The sequence below is a fragment of the Triticum dicoccoides genome, chromosome 2B, assembly GCF_002162155.2.
Source record: "Triticum dicoccoides isolate Atlit2015 ecotype Zavitan chromosome 2B, WEW_v2.0, whole genome shotgun sequence".
In the NCBI taxonomy this organism is placed as follows: Eukaryota; Viridiplantae; Streptophyta; class Magnoliopsida; order Poales; family Poaceae; genus Triticum; species Triticum dicoccoides.
In genome coordinates, this window is record NC_041383.1 from 820,573,087 (window position 1) to 820,598,077 (window position 24,991).

A 24,991-nucleotide genomic window follows, 5' to 3' on the forward strand; every position below is an offset into this window, starting at 1 on the left:
AACATAGCAGACGCATCCAAACATACGAAGAGCTGTGTAGTCAGGAGAGCGACCAGTGAGACACTTCATAGGAATGCCACCATGCAGAGCAGTCGATGGCTGAATGTTGATGAGATAGGTGGATGCGGAAACAGCCTCAGCCCAAAAATGGGATGGAAGGGAAGCAGCAATCATCAGCGCACGAGCCGTCTCAAGCAAATAACGATGCGTTCGCTCGGCAACGCCATTCTAAGCATGAGCACCAGGACATGAGAACTGGGCAAGAGTACCCTGTTACGCGAGAAAACCACGCAACAGCTGAGAGATATACTCTCCAGCGGAGTCAGCACGAAAAGTACGAATGGGCATGGCAAACTGGGTGTGAACCATGACAGCAAAACGTTTGTATATAGGGAGAACCTCGCTACGAGATTTCATGAAGTAGAGCCAAGTGTAGCGAGAGAAATCATCAATAAACAAAACATAGTAGCGATGACCACCTTTCGAATCAAAGGGAGCATGACCCCAGACATCAGAATGAACTAAGTCAAAAGGATGCTGAGATACAGACTCACTAGTAGGATAAAGTAACTGAGTCTGTTTGCCAAGTCTGCAACCATTGCAATGTAAGGAGACATCTCCAGATACAGATCCTAAGAGGCCCTGACAAACTAAGGAAGACAAGCGAGAGCCACATATGTGACCAAGTCGATGATGCCACTGCTGGAAGGACGCAGACGAAGAGGCAGCAAGAGCATGAGAGCTGGCAGAAGTGGTGGCAGCGGAAGGAACACAAAGCCAGTCAACCTCCCAAAGGCCCTCTGACTCACGGCACCGGGGGCCAGCACCAACCAAAGCCTTGGTGCGACGATCCTGAATGGAGCAAGAGTCAGTATCAAGAATGACACGACAACCAGAATCAGTAAGTTGGGTAGCGGAAAAAAGATTCATGGTAAGGCGAGGAACATGTGAAACACTCGGAACAGAAAAAGATGGAGTGGAAAGAATAGCACGACTAGCAACAGGAAGAGATGTGCCATCGGCAGTAAGAACATTAATAGGCGAATCAAGATGTCGGAGAGAAGACAATGCGGAAGAATCAGAAGACATATGAAAGGAGGCTCCAGAATCCAGAACCCACGAAGATGTACCTGACTGTGTAGATGCCTGTGATGGTGAGGAGGAGGATGCAGTCATAGCAGTAGCAGAGCCAATCGACGAGGAGCCTGAGGAAGCAAGAAGACGCTTAAGGCGAACAATGTCCTGGTCAGTGAGTGACGGAGTCGAGGAAGACACAGGAGGCCCGCTGGAGGAGGAGCGCCTCTGGTCTCGCTTCTTCTGGCGACAATCAGACTCTGGGTGACCTGGCCGGGGGCAGTAACCACAGACGGTGTCACGGCGCGACGTGCCCTTCTCAGCATAAGGAGGACGGCTCACCCCCCCTGGAGGAGTAGGCAGGAGCGGCGAAGCAGTCAGGTGAGTAGACGACACAGGAGCACGGGCAGCCAATACTGACGGAACCAGAAGCAACCCAGCAGAGCGAAGGCGGGTCTCCTTGGTACGAAGCTCAACAAGTATCTCTGAGATAGGAACACGACCACGAGCAAGCAAGTGAGCACAGCGAGGCTCAAACTCAGAGCGAAGACGAGATAAGAACTCATGAACCCTCTGAAACTCCAAGTCAGACCTCGTAGTCTGGCAACAACGGAAAGTGCCACAAACAACTGTCCGCAGTGAGTCAAGCTGACGCCAGATGGCAGAGCACTGTGAATAGAACTCATCCACAGACGAGTCACCCTGCTGAAGAGCATGCTCCTGACGCACCACAGAGAGGTATAGAGCATTGTCAGAGAGCCGATAGCACTGACAAAGATAGGACCACATCGCTGCAACAGTGCCAAGGCCCATGAACTCCGAAGCAAACTAAGGTAGGACACTCGCAGTAAGAACAGCATCAGCTCGAGCATCATCATTGCACCACTGAGTTTAAGCAGACATATCATCCCGGTAGACAGAAAGAGCATCAGAATATGCGGATACCTGCTGATCGTAAGCATCAACTGCAGCATCATCAAGAACCTTGGCTGCATCCCGATCAGCCTGAGAAGCATCAGCAGCAAGCACTGGCGGTACCGGTGGAACAGGAGCCACCGGAGCAACAGGGTTGGGCGGACAGGGAACCTCGCCAGAGATAACGCCCCACAGAAGAAGACCCCGCATATGGATGCGCATGAAACCCACAAACTCAGCATAGTTGGTGCCATCGAAGATCACTGAGCACCGAGGAACAACAATATAACCCGAAGAAGACATGAGGAATTGCTGCCTTTCTCTCTCTCTCTTTTTCAGTCAACCTTCAGAGAAGACCCGATCTGGATCGGGAAAACAGCCCCAAACGAGCGAGCGGCTCAGGCTGCAGGAGAGCGATGCTGAGGGGCCGGGAGCGAGCCAGCAGCCTGAGTAGAGGAGGCGGCCAGGCGAAGGGATGGCCCGGGCCGGGCCTGAGCAGAGGAGGCGGCCGGGCGGAGGGATGGCTGGGGCCGGCCGGGCGGAGGAATGGCCGGGGGCGGGCGGGCCGAGGAGAGCCCGGGGGCGGCCGAGCGGAGGAGGTGCCGGGGGCTGCCGGGCGAGGGAGGTCGCAACTGGCGCAGCTAGACAGAACAGCCGGCAGGAAGAGGCAGGCAGCAGGGGGAGGCGGGCGCACGGGCCGTCGGCAGCGCGTGCGTGCTGCTTGGACGAGGCGACCAGCAAAGCAAGCTGCAGGAACCAGTTGCGCGAAGATCTCGGCAACGAGCGTCAGATCCGGGCGGAAACGACCGGCGACGAGGAAAATCGAGAGCACGCACGGAGTTGCATCGTGCGGGGATGAGAGGCTAACCTAGCATCTGATACCATGTTGGATAAATGGCAACTACATTCACAGGAGTTCCAAAGGCCAATACATATACATGTGTAGGGTAAAGTGCAAGAGACCCTTTATACAATGGGGATAAACCGAAAAGGGCTATACACATCTAACAATAGGTACTAGCCTGCTCATGATGAAATTACTAGGATACTCAAGCTATAGTTACCAGGCTGCTCATGATGGAGTTACCAGGCTGCTCATGTCATAGTTATTAGGCTGCTCATGCTAAAGTTACTAGGCGGCCCATGCTACAGTTTCCAATAGCAATTATGTAGTTATCAGCTGTCAATGCTACAGCTACCAACAAGAGACAAATATAGTTACCGGTTTTCCAAACTATAGTTACCAACATATCAACTGTGCAGTTAGCGAACTCTCTGTGCTTTAGTGACCAACACAAGACAACTATAGTTACCAGCTGGTGACGCCACAGTTGTCCAGTTTGCTAGGTCGCAGTCATCACCATAGTAGTGATCTAGGTACATGAGTGGTTGCGGCAGGCTTTACTCTTGGAATCGATAACTATCCTTGAGTAGTCCGACATGTAATGTCACCGATAACAACATATTAATAGTACTGAAAAGTTTGGTACCGTAGTTACTTCTTTGCAGTATACAGTCTCTGTATATTATTTGTTGTTTCTGTCTGACTTGACCTACTTCACATACAAAATCATGCAGGTACTTCATCGTAATTGATGATTTGTGGACTGCATTAGTATGGAATATTATTAGCCGTTCTTTTCCACATGGTGATTATTGCAGCAGAACAATAATAACCACACAGATTGATGATGTAGCATTGGAATGCTGCAGTTATAACTCGGACTATATGTATAAGATGGAACCTCTTAATGATGGTGAATCGAGAAAGCTATTCTTTGGTAGAGTGTTTGGCTCTGAAGATGATTGTCCAGTAGATATCAAAGAAATTTCATACGAGATTATCAGGAAATGTGGTGGTTTGCCATTGGCAATTGTAAGTATAGCCAGCCTGTTAGCAAGTGAATCAAACAACTTAAAGGAGAAGTGGAAGCACATACAGGATTCTTTGCCGTCCACTTCTGAAGTGATCTGCAATAGTCTTCCACACCTTATGTACGATAGTCTTCCACCTCGTTTGAGGACATGCCTGCTATATCTCAGTATGTATGCACAGGGCTGCGTGGTCGAAAAGGATGATTTGGTGAAGCAGTGGGTGGCTGAAGGTTTTGTCAGTCCTGTGGTTGGGCGAGACACAGAAAAGATTGCTGAGGGCTATTTTGATGAGCTTGTCAGCAGTGGAATGGTCCAAGCCGTGGACACCAACAATAACGGCAAGGTGTTGTCTTGTACAGTTCATCAGATGGTACTGGATTTTATTAGGCAGAAATCCATGGAAGAGAATTTCATTATCACTATGGACTATTTTCAATCAACTCTTGCACTTGCTGACAAAGTTCGCCGATTATCCGTCCAGTTTGGAGGGGTAAAAAACGCATATATACCACAAAGTATCGTAACATCCCAAGTCAGATCACTTATGTTTTGGGGTTTCTTCAAATGTGTACCTTACATTAGGAATTATGGACTTCTTCGAGTTCTGGTTCTTCATATTTGGGCTGATCGACACAAGAAGAGTTTTGATCTCATGGCAATCGGGAAGCTATTTCAACTAAAGTACCTCAAGATTGAATGTAACATCACTGTCAAGCTTCCAGGCAAGATTCGAAAGCTGGAACACTTGGGTACACTGCAAGTGGATGCAAGATTATCTGCTGTTCCATCAGATATTGTTAATCTGAAGAAATTACTGCATCTTGGATATTTGGATATCGGCAGTCACTCAGAAGAGAATGTGTTGCATCTTGGAGGGCTGACCAATCTCCAGAATCTTCAGCTCACCTGTTCTACAGCAGAAAATTTGGAAATGAATGTTCAACACCTAGGCTCGATCCTTGAGAAACTCAGCGCCTTGCAGTCCCTGACTCTGGTACCAGCTGCTTCTGGCTCCTCTTGTATAAATATTCTTGAGGATGGCTTCAGGATGGCGTCTCCTCCTAGCCCGGACCTGCCTCTTCGGAAGATCGAGCTGTCACGGCGCTGTTGCATCTTCTTCAGCCTGCCTAAGTGGTTTGGAGAACTGAGGAACCTCTGCATTCTAAAGATTGCAATTAGGAGACTGTCGATGAATGACATTGATATGCTGAAAGGACTACCTGCCCTCACTGCTCTCACCCTGTATCTCCAGACAGTTTATAAAGAGAAGATAGTCATCGACGTTGGGGGCTTCCAAGTACTCACCTACTTCAAGTTCATGTGTGCTGCGCCATACCTATCCTTTCTGCAAGGAGCAATGCCCAGAGTCCAGAAGCTCAAGATAGGTTTCAATTTTAACCAATGGAGATCACATTCCTTTGGAACAATTGGTTTCCCTCACTTGACAGGCCTGACAGAGGTCTCCGTAAAACTTGGGGTTCGAAATGCTGATGAAGAGTTTGACAAAAAAGCTGCACGGTCTGTGGAGGCTGCCGTAAGGTGTCACCGGAACACTCTTATACTCAGATTACAATGCATGGATATGATTTTTGATGGCACTGAGGGTAAGCTTACCACGGCCGAAGAAGAAGAGAAAAAACGTGAGGAGATCCAGAAAGGCAAGAAAAAGATGATGGAACGTTTGGAGGGATATCTGAACAAGCAATTAGTGGATAGCAGGTACGCATTTTCTTCTAGGACTAACTAAAACGTGCCATTCGTGTAAAATCTTATTTCCCTTTTCTTTCCTTCTTACCAGATATGCGAGAAAAGATCCACTGACGCATCATGCACAATCATTCAACGTCGTGACGGGCGCCATGAACTCCCTTCTCCCCAAGCTGCTTGACCTCCTCGAGGACGAGTGCACGCTGCAGAAGGGCATCAAGAAGCTTGTCGACTCCCTCTACATGGAACTGGAGGCTCTGCAAGCTGCTCTCCGTGAGGTGGCGAAGCTGGAGGCTAAACAACTGGAAGAGGTGCTCAATACGTGGGCCAGGGATGTAAGGGACCTCTCGCATGACGCTGAGGATATCGTCGATTCCTTAGCAGTGCGCGTCGAGGGCTCTGATCCTGAAACAATACTAAAGGCCGGTATTGTTGATATCCTTAGTCCTAGAACCTCTGCGTTGCTCAGCAGAGGGAAAGCCCGCCATGAGATCTCTGATGCCATCGATGACATGATGTCAAAGGTCCAGGATTTGGCCGCCCGACGTGAGAGATACAAGGTCGGTGCCCACACCGCTCCTAATCCAAATGCCGCAGTTAGCTTTGACACTCCCTTGTCGGATGTGTACAAATACCCCAAAGATATGGTTGCCATAAAGGTTCCAAGGGACGAGGTGATAATGATGCTGACAGATGGAAATGTGATCAAGAAGCTGAAGATAGTCTCTATTCTTGGAATGGGAGGATTGGGGAAGACCACTCTTGTTAAAGCAGTGTATGACAAGATTCGACTGCAGTATGAGTACACGGCTTTCGTTTCAGTATCTAGGTATCCTGATGTGACGAAAGTTTTGATGGAGATCCTTTTCCAAATTGACAAGCAAAACTGTAGGAATCTCAGTTTGCCAAAATTAGATGATCATTACCTTATTGATGAAATCAGGAGACTACTTCAGAACAAGAGGTAAATATGCATCCTTATGTATCCAGTTCTTGCACTTCAGTTCAACAGTCAGTACTATCAACGCAAACAGATATAAAGTTGGAAGTATCAGGATTTAATGTGACCATCAGTTAGACTAATAACATACAAGTTGTGTGTCATATAACTAACTAGCAGAGTGACCTGCGTATTTGCGCGCCTAGATTATATAAAATTAATCACCAATGTTATAAATTTTAACCACACAAAATCTTTTGAATTTATGTTTTCATAATTCACTATTGATAGGTAGTTGGACACTAAATATTAGATAGCCGGCCTGGTACTATGATGTATAAATATCTTTCATGAATCTTCAACCAAGAACTGAATCTAAAAATGGTGTTCTGTTCGTCGGGACAGTTCATCATTAATACTATTATTATCTTATTTATTACTGCAATGCAATATATAAGGCTTTAATCTATTATGGTCATACTCTAATTTCCACATCACAACTAATTTATTGTATTCATTTGTGCATATTCTCATAAACTAGTAAGTGTTCTCTCATCTCTTTAGCTATAGCCTTAGTTATTGTATTCATCTGTGCATCTTCTCATTAACTAGCAAGTGTTCTGTCATCCCTTTAGTTATGTGCCTTTTGTACATCGTGCATATGTGTTTTCATCAAGTTAAGAAAAATAGTACAGCTATAACAATATATAATATACTCCCTTAAATACATTTTCTTTGGATGTTGACATGGTATAAAGTAACATTAATAATCAATTTTGATTGTATGTATATACCTGTAAAGGTAACCCAAATTACGTATTATGAAAGTATTCTTCAAGACCAATTTATGCCTTTGATTTTGAAGTATCAAATCTAGATATTTGTGAAGATACGACCGAATACTGGTAATCAAAATTTTAGAATTGTGCTGTTGTGTATGTCTACAACGACAACTTTGATCGGACTGTAGTGACTATTTGGCAACATTTGTGACCGTGTTTCTTTCTTCACATGATGTGCTTGCTCGCACATACATAACAGAACAAAATTCTCCTCCAGGTTCCTCTTATCCAGTATAAATCTTTTGTCCTTTTCAATCTACCATCTCTCGGTCGATTTTTGACCCCCCGCATATTTATAACTTCACCCTATATGTGATATGTATATGTTGTTAAACTCTTTCATTTCCTTCCCAATCTACCACTTCATAGTCAGTTGCGCTACTCATAAACTCGACCAGTGATAAATAATTCATGAAAGTTTGCAGTCCACTCATGGTGATATTTTTTTTCTTATACAGCCAAAACCATTTATGTTGATACCTTGTATGCATGTTTCTTAGTTTTTTTCTTGGCACAAGCTACACATTCGTGTTGGTACATTTGACACTTGACAAGTTTATTATTTCTTCCATCGTGACCTATTGCATATCAAATGAATATCAAATTACCTTTTTATTCCATTTTTCATTTCTAAGTTAATATTCATGTATAAATCTTACTGGTAGTCTATTATATTTATAAGTACGTAAAATCATACCCATTGGATATACATAACACAATAGTTAGATCTACATAATTGTAAATAAAATCATACCCATTGAATATACATAATCGTATCTAAACAGTTCACATCCATTAGATCTCCATAATTGTACCTAAGCATATGATACCATTAGATTTACGGAGCCACACCTAAGTAGACCACATCCTTAACGTCTGTATAATTGTATCTAACCAGATCTCGCCAATTAAATTTTCATAATTATCCGTAAACATGTCATAACATTAGATCTACATAAACGTACCTAAACTGGTTGCATCTATTAGATCCACATACCATGCTTAAACATATCGTATCTGTTAGAGCTACATAACTGGGCTTAAAAACATGTCACATGTTAGACCTTCGTAACTCTACATGAACATGTTATAACAGATAGATCTTTGTGTCTAAACACACAATCGATAGATCATTATAGTTGGACTTAGATAAATCTTGCAAAAACAAAGGTACACATGTTAATTTTTAGTTTATATAAAAATAACAAGTACATGTTATATCTCATTTAAACATGTTAGTCCTCATCAAATGAACCAATAATAATCTAATGCAATGGATAGATACCTGGTTGGCACAAAAAGACAGAACTTAAATATACATGCATAGACAATTAAAATATTCTACTTACTATTTTTTAATCTGTAGAAAATTATTACTAGCATTCATAAACATAAAAATTGGGTGGTCACAAATAAATGATACAACAAGTGATTAAGGACTTAGATGAACATGAGAATTCACAAAGCAGTAAATAAATGAGTACTGTTTCTAGAACCAAAGACTTGAGTGCGTGATAGTAATTCAGTTGCTAAAGTTGTTTCTCTTATACTCCCTCTGTCCGGAAATATTCGTCGGAGAAACTGATAAAAATAGATGTATCTAGAAATAAAATATGTCTATATACATCCCTTTCTCCGGCAAGTATTTCCGGACAGAGGGAGTATATAGGATGGTTCAATTGTTTATGCAAGCAAGAACCTTGCCAGAATGCGCAACGTGGATTACTCTGTGTACTTTCAAATACTAGTAAGCGTGCACGTGCCACACACGTATAATCATACAAAGAAATTTTCTCCATCATCCTAGTTATAGGACACAGTCTCAATGGACTTCTGAACCATACATACTTAACAAAAACGCATTGCATACCTTAGTCAATTTCATCCCACAAATTGACACTTAAGTAACACACACATAGACAACATCTGGTCGTTGGCTCTGGATCCATATACAACAAAATGTGAAAGTAAATTAGACATTGAACATATTTCATATATTATAGACACTCGAGCATATGAAATGATTGATACAACTTTACAGGACAAATTCTATGAGATAGTCTGGAACGTCTACTAAGGTGCCCAAAAAAATCTGTGCAACTTGCACCAAAAATGTAGGTGAACACATTTATCATCTTGATCGCTCGTGTAGCTATCATCATCTAGCTAGAAAAAAATCAAACTTGTCAATGAAGCAGTGTACATGTCGTTCTAGTTAGATATAATCCAAACTTGCCAACCAATTGGTATTTTCAAGCAATCATGTACACGTGCACACCTGAAGAATGCGCGCACCATAATACAATTCGGTCAAGCATATCAACACCAACACTATTTTTTCTCTTCAATTCCATTTTTATGTACCTCGGTATGACAATATCTTCATCTACATCTTTACCTCCGACGACAATAGTCAACATGAGTTTATTCAGTGACCATGAGCCGATGTATTTTTACAACAAAAGAACATAGAAGCAACTTTAATGGAACTGTATATATTGTATATACATCATGGGCAAGTTGACTGAAAACTGTTAAGAGAAAACTTCGTGCAACTACAGGTTGTTCAGACACAAGAGCAGAACATCTAGCCTTCATCTTCGATGGCAACACACCTTTGAGAATCTGATTACGTAGAATATAGTATACACAATAGGCAAATGATCACAATTATCTCTCCTGCAATGTAACAACAGTACATACACATCTATTCCGCCCAAATCACAGTATCTTAATTTCAGAAACTAATGACCAGTCCAACAAGACATACAAATTATCAGAAAGCCGTCACCAAACCCACAATCAGATAGAAGAGAGAAAATAATTGGTCGTACATCAGACCCTCATTAGTGAAAAGAAAATACGAAAAATCAGAAGAAATTTTATTGAGCAGTCAGTCACAAAGTGTAAGCTTAAGCTAAAAGAATGCAAAGAAATAGGAGGGACAATTACTTCAATATTCACACTTCATAGTGCCACTAATATCATCTCACACTCAAATTGGTACAGCGGCAACATCAAACTAACTATTGCCATGTAATATTTTTTGAAAAGAGACTCAAAATATCCTAGATCTGATGCTTACACAAGTTTCAGTTAAAAAAATGCTTGTACAATTATGCAGATTTAAAATATCTTTGACTACCTTGTTAGATATAATCTTGATTGAGTAGTTAATTGACAAGTGTTGTACATAGTAGTTGTGTGCTAGTGGAGTACTTGTAGTTAATCGAGTCCAGATGGGAGTCAAGTTGGAGTTGGACTGTGATGTGCACGTCCATGTAGGATTAGGAGCTTAAGCCAAGCAAGTTAGCAACGTTAGTTTAGGAGTCTGCGTCCGAGTAGTACTGGCCTTTGTTTGTTTCTATGGCCGTGTATATATACACACGCATAAGGGCTACCGAATTGTATCCCAGTGGAGAAAATGAGAAAAAGAAATAAAGAAAGAAGAGGCACGACACGTGCCTTTGGCAAAAAGTTTTTGAGCGTGTGCATTCGACTACTGTGATGTGATAGATTCTGTCGGCGAGTTCCAACATTTGGTATCGGAGCAAGGTTCAGGCGTCGAGCGCTTGCCCCGGGGTGGCGACCTACTAGCGCCTCGGGGCGGGCGATGAAGTCGCTGTGTGGTGCATCGACAAGGAGGATCAAGCGATTGTCATTCGACGGAGCAACAAGGAGGGAGACGGCAGGTTGTCGTCAGGAAGGCGCTAGAAGGAGATCGTTGATGGGAGAGGTGGTGCCGAGGTGCGGTGCTGGAGCTCATCAAGATCGTCGTCTGCGGGAGTCAGATGAGTGAAGGAGTCGTGCAAGTTTGCACGGCCAGTCGTCATTGCGTCTGTGAGTCGTCGTCGTGTCCAAGTGCTCGTCTTGGTGATGATTCGTTGGAGTAGAAGCGGTGTGCACGGTGTTCCGTGAGTCATGTCCTTGTCCTCGTGGAGCGTCCTGGTTGTGGCCTGTGTGGATACGGTGTGATGCCGAAGGCGGACGGTGGTAGGCGAAATCATCGTAAAGCGAGGAGGTGTGCGAACAATGGAGAGTGGATCTATTGCAGGCAAGTACAAGGAGTATGGTGCGGACCGAGTGCAAGGCAGCGGCCAAGCAATGGCGGTGGCACAACTTGACCGAGCAAGCAGGCACTGCATGTTTCCAGACGGGTCATACTTAGTGTACGGATATGACAGTTGAAGATCAAGCTTGGCGTGTAATGGGACAGTGACCAGTTAAGTTGTAGGACATGAAGATTGATGATGTGTCCAGTCTTGCACGTTGCACGCGTAGATGCGGTCGTGTGGGCTGGTAGTCTGAATCATGCGTCCGAGTTTGGATCATCAAGTCGTGAATCTACAACGAGTCAAGACCAGAGGAAGCACAAGGAGACGACAAGCCAAGATTAGGAAGAGATTGTTAGATATTATCTTGATTGAGTAGTTAATTGACAAGTGTAGTACGTAGTAGTTGTGTGCTAGTAGAGTACTTGTAGTTAATCGAGTCCAGATAGGAGTCAAGTTGGAGTTGGACTGTGATGTGCACGTCCGTGTATGATTAGGAACTTAAGCCAAGCAAGACGTGAGTTTAGGAGTCTGCGTCCGAGTAGTACTGTGCTGTGTTTGCTTCTATGGCCGTGTATATATATACACGCATAGGGGCTACAGAATTGTATCGCAGTGGAGAAAAGGAGAAAAAGAAATAAAAAGAGGAGAGGCACGACGCGTACCTTTGGCAAAAGGTTTTTGAACGTGTGCGTTCGACTACTTTAATGTGATCGATCCTGTGGGCGAGTTCCAACATACCTATAGAACAAAAATTGTGGGAATTCACATCAACTCATAATATATAGTATCGAATACATCTGCCTAGATAATAGATAACAAGATTAGAGGATTTCACATTAACTTACCGTAGTACAGCCACAAATAGCTCCTGAAACAAAATACTGCAGAATCAAACAATAATGTTTAGTTTGCAAAGCATACTTCATTGAATAGTCATGAAGAGTAGATTGCATAAACAACACCTAACTTGAAATGCTGAATTACTAAAATAATCAAACTCAGCAAGCGAAGGAAGGGCACAAGTTAACTCACTGTATGGGCATAGATCATATTGAGTTCAGCCAGGTCTTATGCACATTACATTGCCTAACATGGTAAATACAAGAGTCATGTACCAAACTTTGGGGATGAAGTTAAAAAGTACATAAGCATAACAACTCATCTGTCAAAAACAGATTCCTGCCTGATTTCTACACGACAATATATAGCAGCCATCAATCACCTCGGTTCACATGGGCTGCAGCCATCGATCACAAGATCGAATGAAAATCATCATGCAAAGGGTCGTGTGCACAGTAATCTCGTTAAACAAATTCTGGAAAAATTAACACTTTGCATTCACAATAGTCAAGAGTTAACCAATAAAAGCATCGTCATGGGTGAGGATCCTCTGTTGTTCTGTAACTCTGCACGTGATGCAAAATTGCTGCTTAGCCTCCTCATCAATGTCCTAAGTACCCTTTTCTCCATTCTACACATGCTGCATAACAAAAATTAGGGCGTTTACTAACAAAAATTATACAACAAAGAATGGTAGAAGAAAAAAGTACATCGGTTGTACGTAGTAGACATAAAAAAAAGCAAGGAGAAAGATAAGATGTGCAACTGAACATGGTAATTAAAAGAGAGGAGTTGTTGTAGGTGGGTGTACATGCAGAGATAAGATGTGCAACTGAACATTGAGAAAGAAGGTTTAGGCGGTGGTTGAGCGCACCGGCGACGCCGTTCTCGTCGCCTTCGCCGTCACATCGCCTCCTGGTTGTCCACTCCTTGGGCTTCTTGGGTAACCCCTGGTCGCGGCATCGGGTCTCGATGGTGTGCCGCAGGCTGCTGGCGGCGGAGCGGGCGACAGTTCTAGAATGGCACTACGCGGGGACCCGAGGTCGCGGCACCAACTTCCTGCCGCCACTAGTAGAAAAACTATCTTATGTTCACCTCATTAGTCCCTGTTCGATTACGGCCCGGTACGAATGTGACCATTAGTCCCGGTTCGATTACGGCATCATTAGTCCCGGTTCGTGGTGTACCTATAGTCCCAGTTTGTGTCACAAACCAGGACTAAAGGGGTGGTGGCAGGCTGGCGTCAGGCCAGGGCCCCACGAGCCCCTTTAGTCCCGGTTTGTGACACAAATTGGGACTATACATTGGACCTTTAGTCCGGGACTACTTTTTTTAAAAAAAATAATTAAAAAAAGCCCTTTAGTCCTGGTTGGTGTTACCAACCTTGACTAAAGGTCCCCCAGCCCCCGGCGCGGGCTCGTGCCACGTGGTGGGCCTTTGGTCCCAGGCCATGTTGAACCGAGACTAAAGGGGCGGCCCCACCCTTTAGTGCCGGTTGCAGAACCAGGACTAAAGGTCCTTATGAACCGGGACTAAAACTCGATTTTGCACTAGTGTGCTCCCGCTGGGCTTGCTGTGGGGACACCCGTTGTTCTCCTCAGCCTCGCGAATCGCGGGGGCACCCACCTCCTCCTCCTCCAACCACCTCTCGCTCCACCCGCAAGATATTATCGAGCGGAAAGCATTCGTTGTGGCGCGCCCGCCGCCTACTTCCCCTTCGTTTTTGACCTTGCCATCTACTGTCGTGACTGCTCCACGCTCGCCAGCCTCGTGCACTGCTGGTGGGCTAAGCTCCGCAACGTCGATCTCCACGGCAGCGCGTATCTCGAGCCGCTGCTCCAGGCCTGCCCCGCGCTTACCACGCTCGACCTCTCCAAGTTATACTGCTGGACGGAGGGTGTCATGCTGGCGATCCACGCGCACTCAACCGTTGCCGCCAGGCTCACCGACCTCAGCCTCAGCCTCGCCAGCGTCTTCAATGGTTTCCATCGCGGTCGCGTGCCCCGACCTCCGGTGCCCATGGCATCCTGCAGTGTGGGAACAGAGAGAGGGAGAGAGATAGAGGGAGAGAAAAGGAAGGAGAGCGTTGGGCACGGCTGACCAACAGATGAGGTCGACGGGGGCTTGCAGAAACGCGGGCGGCGACTAGAGGGGGGTGGGGGAGGGCAAGGAAGGAGAGGAAGGGAGGAGCAGCGGCGATCTGTATTTCTCGATCCAGTGAGAGAAAGAAGGGTCGGGGAGGCATGATACAGGTGGAATCGAGCCGAAAATCAAGGAGCTGAGGGCGGGGATCCGGGACGCGGAGCGCTAGAAGATTGGCAGACGATGGTGTCTGCTCAGCAGAACATTTCATCCAAGCCGTTGATCTGGATGGCAGACCACTGAATGTAATATGGACTGTAGGATGTGTTCAGATTGATTTGACCTGAGGGCCCTGATCATTCTGTGTACAGTTTATTGTGTGGCTTTTGAGGAATTTATATTTGCTCTTTTAATAACAGTGGAGATGAACGTAAATATGGACTATAGGATGTGTTTAGATTGATTTGATCTGAGGGCCCTGATCATTCCGTGTACAGTTTATTGTGTGGCTTTTGAGGAATTTATGTTTGCTCTTTTAATAATAGTGGAGATGAACGTAAATATGGACTGTACAGTGTGTTTAGATTGATTTGATCTGAGGGCCCTGATCATTTCGTGTACAATTTATTGTGTGGCTTTTGAGGAATTTACGTTCGATCTTTTAATAATAGTGGAGATATCTAAAAATTGTTGTTGTCCGCTCTGTCCATGTATAGACTTCTTAAGCCATACCTTTAAGTCTATTCACGTGTTGACCTTCAACAACTAGCAAGTCTTAATGCTAAGAAATTATATAAAGATTTATTTACTCCTAACTCTTGAGCTATCATATTGATACCATACCTATAAGTCTATTCACGTGTTGACCTTCAACAACTAGCAAGCCTTAATGCTAAATTATATACAGATTTATTAACTCCTAACTCTTGTGCTACCATGCTGATACACAGATACTTGATCGCAATTGATAATATATGTGATGTGAATTTGTGGGAAATAATCAAACTGGCTTTTGTTGATAATGGACTTGGAAGTAGAGTAGTCACAACTACTCGGATTCACCTGGTGGCCAAGACGGGAGGTGAAGTTTACCAGCTAAAACAACTTACCGATGAGCAATCAAGAGAATTATTCAGTGCAAGACTGTTCAATGGTGAGAAAAATGTCCCTCACAATATAGGGGAGGTGCCAACTAAGATTTTGTCGAAATGTGATGGTGTACCGCTGGCTATCATAACAGCAGCTAGTTTGTTGGTCGGAAAATCAACGAATGATTGTTCCAAGGTGTACAACAATATTTATTTCGGGTCTGAGTTTGAAGACAACACAAGAAAGATACTGAAATCTAACTATTACGATCTTCCTTATCACTTGAGGGCATGTTTATTGCATCTACACATGTTTCAAGAGGACTGTATAATCAGGAAAGAAGCTTTGATGTGGAAATGGGCAGCCGAAGGTTTAATTGCAGAGGTACCTGGAAAAGGTTTATTTGAGCTTGGAGAGGGATACTTGAAGGAACTCATAAACAGAAACCTGGTCATGCCGGTTGAGGACGACTCAAATCCTGGGAAGGTAATTGGCTGCTGTGTCCATGATTTGGTTCTCGATATGATCTGTTCCTTATCAACTGAAGAAAACTTTATTACCGTACTGGATAGTAACAAGCAAGAACCCCCTGTCGAAAGCAAGACTCGCAGGTTAGCTGTCCAAAAATGGGACACGGAGCAGGGCGACCCTCTGGCTAACATTCGCCCAGAAAGGCTGAGGTCATTTAACACCATGGGGTGTCATTTGAGTATGGAACTATCAGTTTCAAGGTTTAAGCTGATGCGCGTCCTTGCTCTGGAAGAATGTACGTTGTTTGATGGAAATCTTTCTCATCTAGGGAAGTTACTTCTGTTGAGGTACCTCGGACTATATAAGACACCTATCAAAAAGCTACCGGAAGACATAGGTGACCTGATTTATCTGCAGACACTGGACCTGAGGGGAACAAGTGTGAAAGAATTGCCAGAGAGAGTGGCTGGGTTACGGCAACTCAAGTGCCTGCGAGCTGATAAAGGCACAGCAGTGCCGGATTGGATGGAAAATCTTACATCCTTAGAAGAGTTGCGGCTGGGCGAGGTCAGCAGGTCCGCAGACTTCACGACTGAGCTGGGCAAACTGACAGGGCTGAGGGAACTCGAGATTTGGATTGACGAGTTGGATAAGAACCAAAACAATGCTTTGGTGCAGTCTATGAGAAAACTAGAGAAAATACAAGTCCTAAGAATTATGGGCAATAGGTGGACATCAGGGAGTGAACTTAATTGGGAAGACTTCTACCCACCTGTACAACTCCGTGAGTTACACCTATCAAGCATCCCATGCCCTCGGCTGCCCAAACGGATCACCGTCTCCCATGTTCCAATGCTCTCTCGCTTATCTGTGTACGTAAAGGCCATAAAGGAGGAGGATCTGGATCTCCTTGGGGCATTGCCAGAGCTCATCAGTCTGGAGCTGCTATCGCTGTGGGACGCCGTCCGCGAAATCAAGGGTGGCGGTGCGTTCCCAAGGTTGAAGTTCTTTAACACGTTCTCACCATTCAAGTTTCTACCAGGGGCTATGCCAAGACTTGCAATCCTTCACTTCGCACTACTCATCACTTCCCGGGGGCCACTAGATAAATTCAAGGTTAATTTTGAAAATTACTTTGTTAACTCGATGTTGGGGAACCTCCTTTCACTTGAGAAAGTGGAAGTGAGACCCCTTGATGACGTCGAGGTGATGTGTGAAGCAGTGAGGCGTGGACTGGACCAACATCCGAACAGTCCAAGCCTTCATATCTTAAAATAATGATCGGGTATGTGTTCAATACATAAATATTTAAAGGTTTAGACAGTATGCATACGTTAATACATATACATGCATGTCTGTTTTGTTTACTAACCATGCATGATTGCTTACATTTCACAACACATCATTTTACAGGTGAGTTCTGTGTACTGAAGGCTTCGATGTGAACCATGTCACCAGCTTCAGGACCACCTGATCCTCATTCCATGAGCTTAGTTCTTGCTTGGAGGAAAAACAAGAAAAAAAAAGGAAAAGGAAAACAGTTATTTACTTATGGACTTCGAGTGCTATGTTACCTGTTTCCTAGCTCAAGGGATAGGTCTTTATGTTGCTTACTTATTTTCCAAAATAAAAAGTGCAAAAAAAATTAGTGTCTCCTTTAGTGGAAAACTATGTTTAAAATGGATCGAGTTGCTCTTCTAGTGGGAGTAGTCCCTTGCCTTATTATTTGGCCGAGTTAAAAAACAGGAGAAAAAGCCTACAAAAAATTATGTTCTTAGTTGTTATACAAATGTGTCTTTTTCTTTTGGTGGTGTTCTGGGTATGGGGTGTTGGTTGGGAACTCCGCCTATGCCAATTCTAAGGCGACACATATTGCCGCGTAGCCGGTTCCAAGCCCGGAGAAAGGAGGAGGACCAGCCATGTAAATGTTAAGGAGGAAGGGATGTACTTATGCAATGATCAAACCATTGTACACTATGTGGTGTAGCTACTCCACAATTTGTTCCTAACTACTCGATGAGCTTGACAATCTGTCAATTTAAAATTTATAGTTTACTTCGATCTATGAATGTGGCCATTCATTCTGGCAGCATAATCTCCGGAGGGAGTACCGACGATTGTTCAAGGTGGTGTGTATGCGGTTGGAGCGGGTAGCCTCGAAGGTTTTTGGTCAACATGAGTGGCAGCATAATCTCCATATCGGTCCACCACCTCCTTCGACATAGGCAGAGTATCGGTTCTATATGACTCTACTTTTGCTGATATGTCGGTTTTTCATTTTATTTTGTCTGTTGATGTTTTTGTTGTCTGCGTCTTAGTTATGCAGAGACCAGGTGTTGCTCATCATGCTTTGTATCCACTTAATGCTACATTTGGAGTTAATAAAAAGCACTCTCTATAAAAAAATGAATTTGCCCATTCATTGTGCTTACATACTCCCGTGAAGGGGAAAGTAGTGGCTTCACCAAAGTTTTGTGCACCCATGCAATAAACAATAAAATAGATAAATAAATAAACATTTGGTGATAACTGAAGTTGCAAAGTTTCAGTTTTTTTATTTTTATTGCTAAGTTTTTGATGGTGGGTGTTTTTTTTGGAAAAGGGGCGCAACCCCAACCTCTGCATCAGAAAGATGCATATGGCTACATTTATTAAAAGCAAATAGGTCCAACAAAGGTTATGAACTCCGTTACAAACTAGTCACCAAACGTCTCACAAAGAGCGGAAAATAAAAGCCACAGCCGGCATGCAAAATGAAGATAGGAAAACTAATTGCCTATCCTATTACATGACCGCCATCCAAACCGGCTAAATAAAGCCCGAGCTACCATCTCTCATCGGGTAGATCCAGTAACCAAATGCTCCCTGACCTCCGTCTAAGTGAGTAGCGACCACATACGGATCAACGTAGTAGCTCGGAAGATAACCTGCAAAATTTGAGTATTTGTTGTTCTGTTAAAAACCAAATCATTCCTGCATTTCCAGACTGCCCAAAGTAAAGCACATACTCCTACACGAATGTGTTTTGCTGTTTGGGTCTCTATCCCATCCAGCCACGTCCCAAATAACGTGTTGATATTATTCGGAGGAGTAATATTAAAAGCAATGTGAACAGTCCGCCAAAGAACCTTCGCCATGGGACAATCCAGAAAGAGGTGTTTGATGGTCTCATCGTGATCACAAAAACTACATCTCTTAGAGTGCTACCTCTTGAGCACTGCGTTGGATTTCCCCGAAGAGGGGATGATGCAGTAAAGTAGCGTAAGTATTTCCCTCAGTTTTTGAGAACCAAGGTATCAATCCAGTAGGAGACCACGCACACGTCCCTCGTACCTACACAAGACGATAGCAACTCGCAACCAATGCTTAGGGGTTGTCAATCCGTTCACGGTCACTTACGAGAGTGAGATCTGATAGAGATAATATTTTTGGTATTTTTGATAGATAGATGCAAAGTAAAAAAGTAAAAGGCAAAGTAAAACAAAGCAAGTAAATAAAGTGATATAGATTGACATGATGAGAATAGACCCGGGGGCCATAGGTTTCACTAGTGGCTTCTCTCAAGAGCATAAGTATTCTACGGTGGGTGAACAAATTACTGTTGAGCAATTGACAGAATTGAGCATAGTTATGAGTATATCTAGGCAATGATCATGTATATAGGCATCACGTCCAAAACAAGTAGATCGAAACCATTCTGCATCTACTACTATTACTCCACTCATCGACCGCTATCCAGCATGCATCTAGAGTATTAAGTAAAAACAGAGTAACGCCGTAAGCAAGATGACATGATGTAGAGGGATAAATTCATGCAATATGATAAAAACCCCATCTTGTTATCTTCGATGGCAACAATACAATACGTGCCTTGCAACTCTTTCTGTCACTGAGTAAGGACACCGCAAGATTGAACCCAAAGCTAAGCACTTCTCCCATTGCAAGAACTGCCAATCTAGTTGGCCAAACCAAAAAGATAATTCGAAGAGACTTGCAAAGATAACTCAATCATACATAAAAGAATTCAGACAAGAATCAAATATTTTCCATAGATAATACTGGATCATAAACCCACAGTTCATCGGTCTCAACAAACACACCGCAAAAATAAGATTACATCGAATAGATCTCCATGAGAGAGGGGGAGAACATTGTATTGAGATCCAAAAAGAGAGAAGAAGCCATCTAGCTAATAACTATGGACCCGAAGGTCTGAAGTAAACTACTCACACTTCACCGGAGGGGCTATGATGATGTAGAAGCCCTCCGTGATGACGGCCCTCTCCGGCTGAGCTCCGGAACAGGCCCCAAGATGGGATCTCGTGGATACAGAAAGTTGAGGCGGTGGAATTAGGTTTTGGCTCATGTTTTGATCGTTCGGGGATATGTAGGTATATATAGGAGGAAGGAGTACGTCGGTGGAGCTCCGAGGGGCCCACGAGGTAGGGGGCGCGCCCAGGGGGCGCGCCCTCCACCCTCGTGACCGCCTCTGGCGCTGCTTGGAGTAGGGTCCAAGTCTCCTGGATCACGTTCGGTTGGAAAATCATGATTCCGAAGGTTTCATTCCGTTTGGACTCCGTTAGATATTTTGTTTCTTCGAAATACTGAAAAAGGCAAAAAACAGCAATTCTGGGCTGGGCCTCCGGTTAATAGGTTAGTCCCAAAAGTAATATAAAAGTGGAAAATAAAGCCCAATATAGTCCAAAACAGTAGACAAAGTAGCATGAAGTAATCAAAAATTATAGATACGTTGGAGACGTATCAAGCATCCCCAAGCTTAATTCCTGCCCGTCCTCGAGTAGGTAAATGATAAAAAAGAATTTTTGATGCGGAGTGATACTTTGGCATAATTTCAATGTAAATCTTCTTAATTGTGATATGAATATTCAGATCCGAAAGATTCAAGACAAAAGTTCATATTGACACAAAAATAATAATACTTCAAGCATACTAATCAAAGCAATCATGTCTTCTCAAAATAACATGGCAAAAGAAAGTTCATCCCTACAAAATCATATAGTTAGGCTATGCTTCATTTCCGTCACACAAAGATGTTCCCAACTTCTATACCCCCGATGACAAGCCAAGTAATTGTTTCATAATTAAATAATCTCAAACTTTTTCAACTTTCACGCAATACATGAGCGTGAGCCATGGATATAGCACTATGGGTGGAATAGAATATGATGATGGGGATTGTATGGAGAAGACAAAAAAGGAGAAAGTCTCACATTGACGAGGCTAATCAACGGGCTATGGAGATGCCCATCAATTGATGTCAACATGAGGAGTAGGGATTGTCATGCAACGGATGCACTAGAGCTATAAATGCTCAACAAAAGAAAACTAGTGGGTGTGCATCCAACTTGCTTGCTCACGAAGACCTAGGGCATTTGAGGAAGCCCATTATAGGAATATACAAGCCAAGTTCTATAATGAAAAATTCCCACTAGTATAAAAAGGACAACTTATGAGAATCACTACATGAAGAACAAGGTGCTACTTTGAAGCACAATATATGAGACTCACTACATGAAGAACGAGGTGCTACTTTGAAGCACAATATATGAGACTCACTATATGAAGAACAAGGTGCTACTTTGAAGCACAAGTGTGGAAAAAGAGATTGTAGCATTGCCCTTTTTATTTTCTTTTTTTTTTGGGCCTTTCTTCTTTTTTTGGCCTTTCTGTTTTTTTGGGCAATGCTCTAATAATGATGATCATCACAATTCTATTGATTACAACACAAAGATTACAACTCGAAACTTAGAACAAGATATGATTCTATATGAATGCCTCCGGCGGTGTACCGGGATGGTGCAATGAATCAAGAGTGACATGTATGAAAAATAATGCATGGTGGATTTGCCACAAATACGATGTCAACTACATGATCATGCAATGGCAATATGACAAAAGTAATATATGTCATGATGATGATGATGGAAGTTGCATGGCAATATATCTCGGAATGGCTATGGAAATGCCATAATAGGTAGGTATGGTGGTTGTTTTGAGGAAGATATAAGGAGGTTTATGTGTGATAGAGCATATCGTATCACGGGGTTTGGATGCACCGGCGAAGTTTGCGCCAACTCTCAAGGTGAGAAAGGGCAATGCACGGTACCGAAGAGGCTAGCAAAGGTGGAAAGGTGAGAGTGTGTATAATCCATGGACTCAACATTAGTCAAAAGAACTCATATAGTTATTGCAAAAATTTAGAGGTCATAAAAAATGCAAGTACTACGCGCATGCTCCTAGGGGGATAGATTGGTAGGAAAAGACCATCGCTCGTCCCCGACCGCCACTCATAAGGATGCACAAGCCAGGTACACTTCATGTTTCAAATTTGTTACACAACTTTAACCATACGTGCATGCTACGGGACTTGCAAACTTCAACACAAGTATTTCTCAAATTCACAACTACTCAACTAGCACGACTTTGACATTATCACCTCCATATCTCAAAACAATTATCAAGCATCAAACTTATCTTAGTATTCAATTCACTCAAAAGAAAGTTTCACATATCTTGAACACCAAGTATATTAACATTAAGCAAATTACCATGCTATTAAAGTCTCTCAAAATAATCTAAGTGAAGCATGAGAGATCAAATAGTTTCTTTAAAACAAATCCACCACCGTGCTCTAAAAGATCTAAGTGAAGTACTAGAGCAAAAATTATCACGCTCAAAAGATATAAGTGAAGCACCATGAGCAAAACTATCAAGCTCAAAAGATATAAGTGAAGCACAAAGAGTATTCTAACAAATTCCAAATCAAGTATGGCTCTCTCAAAAGGTGTGTACAGCAAGGATAATTGTGGTAAACTAACAAGAAAAGACACAAATAATACAAGACGCTCCAAGCAAAACACATATCATGTTGGTGAATAAAAATATAGCTCCAAGTAAATTACCGATGGAAGTGGACGAAAGAGGGGATGCCTTCCGGGGCATCCCCAAGCTTTGACTTTTTGGTGTCCTTGGATTATCTTGGGGGTTCAATGGGCATACCCAAGCTTAGGCTCTTGCCACTCCTTGTTCCATAATCCATCAAAAGAATTCACCCAAAACTTGAAAACTTCACAACACAAAACTCAATAGAAATCTCGTGAGCTCCGTTAGAGAAAGAAAACAAAAGACTACTTTAAGGTACTGTAATGAACTCATTCTTTATTTATATTGGTGTTAAACCTACTGTATTCCAACTTCTCTATGGTTTATAAACTAATTTACTAGCCATAGATTCATCAAAATAAGCAAACAACACACGAAAAACAGAATCTGTCAAAAACGGAACAGTCTGTAGCAATCTGTTACTAACGCAAACTTCTGGAACCCAAACAATTCTACCAAAATTAGAAGACCTGGAAAATTTATTTATTGATCATCAGCAATTGGAATCGGTATTTTATCACGTTCTGGTGATTTTTAACAATTCGGGCACTGAGTGCAAAATTTCTGGAAATTACAGCAAGATCAAATAACTGTCATCCAAGAAGATCCAATAGGTCTAGTTTGGCACAAAAACTAATCAAAAGATAAAACCACATCTAAACAGAGGCTAGATGGATTATTTATTCCTAAACAGAAGCAAAAACAAAAAACACAAAATAAAATTGGGTTGCCTCCCAACAAGCGCTATCGTTTAACGCCCCTAGCTAGGCATTGAGATATCAATGATGCTCACATGAAAGACAAGAATTGAAGCACATAGAGAGCATCATAAAACATGTGACAAACACACTTAAGTCTAACATACTTCCTATGCATAGGCATCTTATAAACAAACAAATTATCAAGGCAAGCAAAAACTAGCATATGCAAGGAAGAACAAAGAGATGATAGCAATCTCAACATGAAGAGAGGTAATTTAGTAACATGAAAATTTCTACAACCATAGTTTCCTCTCTCATAATAATTACATGTAGGATCATAAGAAAATTCAACAAAATAACTATCACATAAAATATTTCCAACACAATCCACATGCATGCGAAGTTGACACTCCAAAATAGTGGGATTAATATTAACTAAAGTCATGACCTCTCCAAACCCACTTTTATCAAAAATACCATAAATTGAACATTCTCCAAATATGTGGGATCTAAAGTTGACACTCTTCCAAACCCATTTTCAATATTGTTGCAAACACTATTATCAATCTCATATTCATCATGGGGCTTAAAAAAAATTTCAAGATCATAAGAAGAATCACTCCAATCATGATCATTGCAACAAGTAGTAGACATAGCAAAACTAGCATCCCCAACCTTAGGGTTTTGCATATTATTAGCACAATTGACATCAAGAGAATTTATAGTAAAATCATTGCAATCATGCTTTTTATTCAAAGATCTATTGTGAATCACTTCATAAAGTTCTTCATCATAGTTTTCAGATTCACGAATTTCAAGCAAAACTTCATAAAGATAATCTAGTGCAAAAAACTCACTAGCAATTGGTTCATCATAATTGGATCTCTTAAAAAGATTAGCAAGCGGATGAGGATCCATAAAATTTTAGCAAGCGAAGATGCAAGCAAAAATAAGGTACAAGCAAACGTAAGATCGAACGGAAGAAGGGCGAATAAAACGGCAAGGGTGAAGTGGGGGAGAGGAAAATGAGAGGCAAATGGCAAATAATGTAATGCAAGAGATAGGGGTTGCGATGGGTACTTGGTATGGTTGACTTGCTTGCGTGAGCCTCCTCGGCAACGGCGCCAGAAATTCTTCTTGCTACCTCTTGAGTACTGCGTTGGATTTCCCCAAATAGGAGAGGATGATGCAGTAAAGTAGCGTAAGTATTCCCCTCAGTTTTTGAGAACCAAGGTATCAATCCAGTAGGAGACCATGCACAAGTCCCTCGTACCTACACAAAACGATAGCAACTCGCAACCAACGCTTAGGGGTTGTCAATCCCTTCACGGTCACTTACGAGAGTGAGATCTGATAGAGATAATATTTTTGGTATTTTTGATAGATAGATGCAAAGTAAAAAGTAAAAGGCAAAGTAAAACAAAGCAAGTAAATAAAGTGATATAGATTGTCTGATGAGAATAGACCCGGGGGCCATAGGTTTCACTAGTGGCTTCT

General features: G+C 42.8%; 1 protein-coding gene across 3 annotated transcripts in view; it reads left to right on the plus strand.

Annotated features, from left to right (window-relative positions):
- Window positions 1-17,955, plus strand: part of LOC119366606 (disease resistance protein RGA5-like) — a 28,164-nt gene extending 10,209 nt beyond the window's left edge. For all 3 annotated transcript variants that reach the window (XM_037632362.1, XM_037632363.1, XM_037632361.1), the window contains exons 4-7: window positions 3,568-5,583; window positions 5,663-6,535; window positions 15,281-17,175; window positions 17,304-17,955. In XM_037632362.1, coding sequence (XP_037488259.1) covers window positions 3,568-5,583; window positions 5,663-6,535; window positions 15,281-17,168 — 4,777 coding nt within the window. In that variant the 3' untranslated portion in view covers window positions 17,169-17,175; window positions 17,304-17,955. The remainder of the gene's footprint in view (window positions 1-3,567; window positions 5,584-5,662; window positions 6,536-15,280; window positions 17,176-17,303) is intronic.
- Window positions 17,956-24,991: the final 7,036 nt, after the last annotated feature.